The sequence below is a fragment of the Antrostomus carolinensis genome, unplaced genomic scaffold, assembly GCF_000700745.2.
Source record: "Antrostomus carolinensis isolate BGI_N321 unplaced genomic scaffold, ASM70074v2 scaffold29732, whole genome shotgun sequence".
NCBI lineage: Eukaryota > Metazoa > Chordata > Aves > Caprimulgiformes > Caprimulgidae > Antrostomus > Antrostomus carolinensis.
This window is the reverse complement of record NW_010302073.1, coordinates 11491-19815: the sequence shown is the minus strand read 5'-3', so window position 1 is coordinate 19815 and position 8325 is coordinate 11491. Positions and strand designations below refer to the sequence as shown.

The 8325-nt window shown below is 46.6% G+C and overlaps 1 protein-coding gene across 1 annotated transcript; it reads right to left on the bottom strand.

Annotated features, from left to right (window-relative positions):
* Positions 1-1644: 1644 nt before the first annotated feature.
* On the bottom strand, positions 1645-5837 carry MPZL2 (myelin protein zero like 2). Its single transcript, XM_010163699.2, has 5 exons — positions 5663-5837; positions 2997-3163; positions 2536-2746; positions 2140-2284; positions 1645-1705 (listed from the first exon to the last, which is right to left on the bottom strand). Exons 1-5 carry the CDS (start codon positions 5715-5717, stop codon positions 1645-1647), a joined length of 639 nt encoding a protein of 212 aa, XP_010162001.1. The 5' UTR covers positions 5718-5837.
* Between the last annotated feature and the right edge of the window lie 2488 nt (positions 5838-8325).

Sequence of the window (8325 nt, the reverse complement as noted above, 5' to 3'; positions counted from 1 at the left end):
CGGCTGCCTTAGCCTGGTCGCCGCGTCTCGGGTGCTTTTCAGAGCAGAAACCGCGTCATTGGGGGTGCCGAGGGCACAGCCCCATCTCCCAAGTCACGGCGCTTCGTTAACACCGTCCCTCCTCTCCACAAGGCGCCTTTATTGATGACACAGGTGATGGAAAAGGTACAAACAGATAATGTGGCCAGCACATTACGGGTAGAGTCATAAAGACATAAAGGTCCTCTTTAAACAAACGGGCTGATGTTGTGACTTGGCGCTGGTTAAACACGGCGACAGCTCTGTGGGGTCAGCAATTTGGGGCATCGTCTGCAAGTCTATGGAAGCACAGGGCACGTGCTAAGGGAGCACGTCAAGGGCAAGACGTGCTGGTGGTCACCAGGCTGTGACCAGCACACGGATAGAGCCGGCTACTGCTGCTGTTGTTGGAAGGCTGGTGCCACGGCTGCTGCCTCGGGCCAGCAGATCACCAGAGCTTCACCTGCTCAGGACAGGCTCTGAGCTTGAAGAAGCGGCAGAAGGCAGCGTCCTCAGCTACCGTAGTTACAAAGCTTACCGAAGCTGCAAGAGATCAATATGAAAAACACACCCACTGGTAAACGTTATCCCCAGTAAGAGACAACATACATTCCCACACTGTAATACTTCCCGTTGAAAGCAGCACAGACTTAGAGACTTATGTCATAGCAACTGGCTGCTGCTCTGACCCCTCACGTAATCAATCCTCCTTTTCGTGACGTCAAAGTGGATTTTGAGGAAGGAAAAATAGGGCGACACAAATGCACCTCGCGATTTTTTAAGGTGCAAGAACGTGTCTGCTGACTCAGAAAATCTCTGTTCAGTCAGCTATCTTGGCATCTTGTTCAAATCTTTTGGCATATTTTCATCTTCAGAGCAGCTTTCTTCACATCCTGCAGCTGTGAAGATTAAGGACAGTGCCTCCTTGTTGATGGGGCAAGTTCCTCCTGCTTTGCTTCAATGAAGGAAATGTACAACTTATGTCAATATCATCCTCTTTCCTTGCAAGAATTTCAGGTTGAGCAGGGATACCACACTCGCAGCGTGAGGCGTCTGTAATTCAGCTTTGTTCTAACATCCAAAATTACAAGCTTTCACCGTCTGCTTTAGAAGCACCTAAGAAGAAAGATTATAAGAAAAACAAAACAGATTCATTACTCAGGGTTATTGTTGAAAACAAAAATAGTAGAGGCAACTGCTGACCTCGGAAATTGGAGTGGGTAAAAATTATGCTGAAATGCTTCAGCAAAGCCAGCAAATCTGGAAACAGTTTCAGTCTTTCTGTAGCAATTTTAAAACAATAAAGCTTAAATGAATGAAAAGGCAGATTTTAAACTGGTGAAAGGAAATTAATTAATTCCTCTGTCTACGAAGCAGGCATGTCATAGAAAGCAGCAACAATGGCTTTCCTGCAAACGAGTCTCTCTGATGGCTCCCCAAGATGGCTCACACACAAAGGGTGCCTGTGGTCTCAGTTGTTTCTGTTTATGGCCACCCTGGCCTGATGATTGTGAACAGAAGTGAAATACCTGAGTAAAACTGTATGAGAAAGTCTGCAGTAATACCGACACGTTAATTAGAGAACATTTGAAGGGATACTTGCATTGTATATATCATCAAAGACCTCTAGTCTTCTAATGGACTGGCTTCCTTTTCTTCTCTAACCTTCAGATTCTCCTTTTCTCTACTGTTATTAAAAAAGGGAGAAAAAAGAAAAAAAGCCCAAATCAGTGTAGATATCCTAAAGAGCAGAGTCACGTTGAGTTACACATAGCATACATCAGATAACAAGTTATCTGATAAGATAATAAGCATACTACATGCATGGTGACCACAGTGTCAGTTTCACGGAGGAAAGAACAGAGTGATGATCTGCCAACTACCACCACAACAGCTGGGTCCTTCTCTGAGTGTGAAGGGCAAGAGCAAAATGAGGACTCCAAAGCTCATTTATCCTGGGGTTCTGTTCTGACTGCAAGTAAGCAGCCAATTATTGCTAATTGTGCTGGCAGTTTTGCATTGTGGATGCTTAGTGTAGAGTCCAAGCCAATGATTCAGAATAGCTATGAAGATATGTTTGACAAGCATTCCCATAAGCCATTCTCTCTCTCTTCTGCTTACAGTTCAGTGTCTGCCACCTCCATCCTCTTCTCTTGTGCTTTCTTCCGATGGTGTCGACAGATAATCACAACTGTCACCACAATGATCATCAGAACACAAGCAGAACCGATGGCCACCGCCAGGAAGTGGATTTCTGAGAATTGTACTGCATGGAGAGAAAGAGATAAATGAACAAGAGGGACACACAGGGGGCTCTTGGAATGAGGCTGGGAACCTGTATCCGTCAATATAACCTTTCCTCAGGTTCCTTTTTCCCTTGTATCCCTTAACTACCCTCATGCTTTCTCTTTATAATCCCTTTTCTTCCATGCATTTTCCCAAATGCAGAGGAAGATCTGCCAATGCTTCACGCTGGCTAAACCCACAGGACCTCTCGTGGGGTTCTTGGCCTCTCACCTTTCTGCACAACTCTGAGTCGCACTTCACCAATCGTGCCACCAAAATCTGGTGGGTTCATCACCTGGCAGGTGAATGTCCCGTTGTCAGTGGGCTGCAAATTCCAGATAACGATGGAAGCATCGTTACGCTCAATATTCCCATCCCAGGTGACTCGCCCTTTAAACCGTCCAGCGGGCAGCTCATAGGGCTCCTTCAGGTAATACAACACCTACAAGAAAGGGAGGGAAATAAACATAAAAATGGTTTCTTTAGCCAGGGTCTGGAAACAAAACTTCTTGCTCTGAGTAATCATTATGAGTCATGGCCCAACATGTACATTCGTGTGTGCTTCAGCAAGGCTTGCCCATACCCGCACCTGGAACTGGTGCAGGCACCGGGCTTACTCAGTGCCGAGCTTTGGGGATGGTTTGTTTGGGCAAGTGTGCATCAATGAAATGAAGTGTAAAGGTCTCACTCACTGGCTCATGGGAGCTCAGGTCCTCAGGCTGAAAGTTCCAGGTCACTGACAGGTCCTGGCTAATCGGGCTGCTGCTGGAGAAGGTGCATTTTAACCTCAGGTTAGTGCCGTTCACAGCATCCACCTCCTTGGAAGTGTAAACTTCCACGGCTGCTGCGGGCCACAGTGCTGCAGGGAAAAGAGCAGGGGTTAGAGGTAGAGCAAGCTACTGTCTAGGAGTAAACTCATCATTTTTCCTTATCTGCAGTTCGTCTGTGCAGCAGCCTGCCTTATCTATCCCTGTCAATGTTTAACCTGACAGCCACAAGCACACAGATGCAATTGCTGAGGGAGGTGATCCTGCATATGCCGAATCCAGGAGACCCCCTCTGCTTCATGGGTTTTGTCAGTTGAGGTGCAAGCTGCACAGTGCTGGCTTCAAGGGAGTTTGCATTCATCTGAGCTGCTGGTTCTTTGTAGCTTTCTGTTTTTGTATGTGTTCTTTTGTTATTGTTGTTTGTTTGTTGTAGTTATCATAGAATCATAGAATGGTTTGGGTTGGAAGGGACCTGAAAGCTCATCCAGTCCCAACCCCCCTGCCATCAGCAGGGACACCTTCCACTAGACCAGGTTGCTCAAAGCCTCATCCAGCCTGGCCTTGAACACTTCCAGGGAGGGGGCATCTACAACTTCCTTGGGCAACCTGTTCCAGTGTCTGACCACCCTCACAGTGAAAAACTTCTTCCTAATATCTAATCTAAACCTCCCCTCTTTCAGCTTAAACCCATAGTTGTTGCTTTCGTTGTAGTTTTGTGGCTGCACAGTTAAACATTTACGATCTGGTAACTGTTTGAGAGAGGACCACTGAGAAGGGCCTGCCCATAGACAATAGACTTTGTTTTGTGGGGAAATGTCTCTCTTCAGGAATGAGCAAACTTAACGTCTAGGAGGTGCAATGCTGTTGCAAATGCCACCCCTCCTTAGATACATGCTCGCTCCTGAGTGGCAGTAAAGATACCACCTAACTTTTCATGTGTCCTGGTCACATTTTCACAAGCTCTTCTGCACTCAATTCCCCGAGCAGATTTCTTCAGAAAAGCAGTCCCGCCCTTTCAAGTAGGACTGCTGAGCCCCAGGAAACAATGACTATTTCCCATGCTAGAACTCTCCTTTACACACTTTGTATTATCAGTGTCAGTTTCACCACGGTGAAAACTGCTCTTAATGATGTCAGAAGTGCCTGTTAAAAGGTTAATAGCCCAGCTGGACAACGATAGTCAAATACAGGCAAGCTGAGGAACTCTACAGGAAATCCTCAAGGTAAATCTGTAAGCATTTGTTTGTCAAAGAAACATCCTCTGTTAACCAAACCACCACAGCTGCCGCTTCAAAAAAAAGTTAGCATGGCTAACTCGATGCTACCCTGACAGAGAGACAAGCAGCAGGAGAGAGAACATCAAGACACAGCAAGAAGAAAAATGAAAAGCACAAAACCAAAGGGTTGCCGGTGAAGATGCCTCTCAGGCCTGATCCCCAGCTGTCCTCTGGCTTGTCCTGCCATTCTGGACAGAATTCCATCGCTCTGGCAGACTGGTGCTACCAAACCAGTGGTGCTGGAAGTTCTTGGGTTTCTTTCCCTGCAATCACCATGTTGCTGCCCTGCCCGCCGTGGCTTTCCAAGTCAGTGGCTTAGTTTCCACAGAACAGCAGTGCTGAGCTAAAAATCTTGCTGCTGCTGAAAGGGACAATCCTCCCTGTTCCTGATCATGTGCTCCCATTAGTTTCCTTCTACTAATTTCCTTCCTTTTCCACTGGTCAAAATAATGCAGCAGCAGCAGAAAATATTAATAATTTCCTGTCACTTTAGGAAGATGAGTTAACTCACCCCAGTGTGTTTCAAGGAAAAAAAAAAAAAGCTTATCTGGGGTTATAAAATATGGTTCCATAACAAAAACAATCAATACATTTCCTGTATTTGAAAATAATTTATAACCAGAAACTTCATTGCCAGATAATTTCTTTTATCAAAGGAGGAAATATTTTAAAAGCCAAAACATCGAAGGTGTTCACATTTGAAAAACCTCATGGCAGAGATCACGTTTCTCATCCAAAGACTCAATGTCAAATTTTTTAATTTTAAACTCCTCTAAAAGAACAACTGTGGCAAAGAAGCATAAAATACTTTTTTTTCAAGACAGATTACCAAGCATATCCACGTCCTGATGCATTTGGGAAAGGAGGATATGGTGTTCTTAGATTCCAGCTATACTGATATAAACCACTGAAAATTCAAGTGAGTTTATTGTCAGTCTGGAATCGTTGCTGTGTAAAGGATCTAAACCCAGTGCTGCTTAACAATCTCTGCTTGTCTAGTAACAAAGATAGGGAAAAAAACATCTAGGAGTAAAGTCCAGATTCCTGGCAGAAGAGGAAAAGATGTGTAACCAGAGCCCAGAATGAGATCAGTGTTCTTCTTCCGCTTGAACACACCTAAACCTGTTTGTCGAAGAAACTCAATCACTTCTATCACTTCCAGTGAACCATGGAGTGAAAGAATCGCAGCGATCGGCCACAACAAGTATCTGAGACTCCTATAAAGTCAGTGCCTTAACGAGGACGATAATTAAGGGATCAGAAGAGGAAAAGTCCAGATGGCCTCTGAAGCCAGAGAGGAGCAGGTTTCCTTACCTCGGAGCTGTACCCCCAGGAAGAGCACAGCGCCCAGCCACCTGGGGCCGGCCATCAGGAAGAGAAATCCGTACTCCACGGGTTGAACACTGCCAGAAAGAGAAATTCTTTTCAGGATCTTGATAAGGGGATGAAAGATGAGTTTCTCAAAGCCTTCCCAGCACAGTAGAGCAAATTCCTTTCTCTCAGCTTGGCCTGCGAGGCAATCAATGTGAGTGCTCCTTCCTGCTTGAGTCAGAGAGCACTCCTTGTGTGGAAAGGCAAGGTGCGGCCAGCACAGCTCCCTTCGGTCCCTACCACAGGGAGATTTCCCAGGTAAGTTTAATTTCTTCTGCCTCCCATATTCCTTTGCTCTTTTGTGTTGCAATCATCCCTCCTCCCAACTTCCACTTGAAACCACTCCCCTCTTGTGGGAGGTAATTTTGCTCCTAAAATTAAATTTGCCTTAAGGTGTTTACAAATAGCCTGAAGGAATGAGGGCCATTTGTTTGGCAAAAACCTGCCAACAGTCCAAGAAAAGCACCCCAAAACAGGCAGCCTGTGGGAGCAGTGTGGACATCCAGAGGATGGAAATGTCCTACTGAAACACAGATACCTGCAGTAAAATGAAGTGATTGTTTTAATGGTACTTGTTTGCAGCCATCCCGCAGAAGAACTGGGTCAAAAGTCAGTTGCATCGGACACGAATCCAACCCGATGGGAGTCCAGGCAAAGCTGGGTAGTTCCCACTGTCTTTAACAAGCAGCACAAGGTCCTAGAGAAACTCAGTGTGACACAAAATACTTTCCTGGTGGCACGTGGCAGTTGTGAGAGCGTGACACTGAGTTGTGCGTGTGTGTTGGCAAAATAAGGATGCTTTGCATTCGAAGACTGTAAACCACTTTAGCAGCAGAACCTGCTGCTGCCGGTGGCTGTGTTTGTGTTTGGTCCCTGGCCTAGTTCCAAGAATTCATCCCAGGTTATGAGCTTCTGTTGTGACTGATGCTAATTTTCCTTGCAGTGGTGCCAAGGCAGGGACAGGGACAGGGAGGATGCCCTAACCTCTAGATGTTTTGGAGGGTCCCTGGCTCCCTTCAGCTCAGAGCTAAGGAGCAGAGTGAGGGCACTCTCGCTGCACAGCAGCGTGGGCTCCGATGGGGATGTTTTGGATTACCTGGGACACACTGAGATGATGTCAGAACTGGCCAGAACAAGGTTTTGATGGAAAAAGCACAGCAGCAGGACTCTCAGAATTCCTGCTCATGAGCAGGCACGTGGACATCTCTCCTTCCATTTGCTGTTAAAACATCCCTGTGTCAGTTTCCAAGGAGAACACTGGTTTCATTTTTAACTTTGAAACTCTAAGTTACAGATTTGGTGATGTAAAAAAGCACTGAGGCCATCAGTATCATGGATGATCCACAGAACAGCAGGGAGAATTATGTCTCTCCTAACAACTCTGAGATACCATAATCTCTGTTTTCATAGAGCAGAATTCAGCCCTACGTTAACACTTCATCACTGCATGTCCCTACATTTTCACTCAGTTACTATTCAAAAACATCATCTTTGTTTCTTTCATTGCCACTAGAAACACTTCCTAGGCGCAGGTTCTTTGTTTTGCAAACAGAGGAGACTTTTGCCTTTTCAGATTTTGTTTCAGGTATCTGTAACCTTCAACATCTTGTTTCAAAACGTGCTGACTCCAGCTATTATTAGAAGACCATGTCCCTGGCACCCTTACTAGTTACCTGAGTTCTCTGGTGTTTCATTTTGAAACAGAAATGAGTAAAAGAAAGGTCTGACAGCTAAAGAGAGATCCTTAATAAATGAAATAGGGCTCACAACATTGCGATTAGCCATGCCATTAGATGGTGAGCTCTTGGGAAGGAGTGAGAAGCCAGCTCCATTCTTCCAGAAGGAGGGAGCCTCGGCTGGCTTTAGACACGTGCCCTCAAATCCCCACTATTCCCATAACCACAGAGCAGCTCTGCCACCGCTGTAGGCTTCAAGCAGAGGGAAATGGCAAGACAATGTGTTCCCATTTCATCCATGCCAGCATCCCAGCTGGCAGCAGAGCCTGGAAAGGCCCTGGCCCCATCCTGGCAGAGGTCTTCACCTGCCCCAAGCAGGAGCTGGGCACTTCTCCTGCGGTGTGGGAGCCCAGCCCACTGGAGAGGCAGGAGCCCCCTCTAGTGGGGCCACCCCACTGCCACCCGGGTCGGTGAACTTCTCAAAAGCACCTCTCAGAAGGGACACTGCCAAGTGGTGGGGTGGGTCCGGGCCAGAGGTGGCTGAGCCCAGGGTCTGGACTCTTGCTGGCTGTGCCTGGAAGGATGTCTCGGGCTCTCGGATGGCTTTGCTGCAGCGTGGTCCCTTCTGCTTTTGGCACCTTGTAAGACAGAGGCTTTCTCCAAACAGCCAGCCTTCCCCTAGCATCTACCTTTTCCCAGACTGGTGTGTAGACAGACATAAATGTGATTTAAAGAAATGCAGCTGATTTTATTGCAGGTGCACTTCATAACATGAGGATGAACCCTGCATGGAAACACAGAATTGCTTTTGCAGTTCTGAAACTGCAGAGAAACAGCAACACAGTTAAGCAAGTTCCCTCCTAACAGGAGAGCACGTCATGGAGCATCTGTCAGGAGCTGAGCGTTAGTGGCAGGGGCGGGGGGTGTGGG

Excerpts from the sequence above, each read along its gene's own strand:
- MPZL2 (XM_010163699.2), bottom strand. The coding sequence starts at position 5,717 with ATGGCCGGCCCCAGGTGGCTGGGCGCTGTGCTCTTCCTGGGGGTACAG. Across the intron at positions 3,164-5,662 it reads CCTGGGGGTACAGCTCCGAG|CACTGTGGCCCGCAGCAGCC; the intron begins GTAAGGAAACCT and ends TTTTCCCTGCAG. Across the intron at positions 1,706-2,139 it reads GAGGTGGCAGACACTGAACT|TAGAGAAAAGGAGAATCTGA; the intron begins GTAAGCAGAAGA and ends TTTTAATAACAG.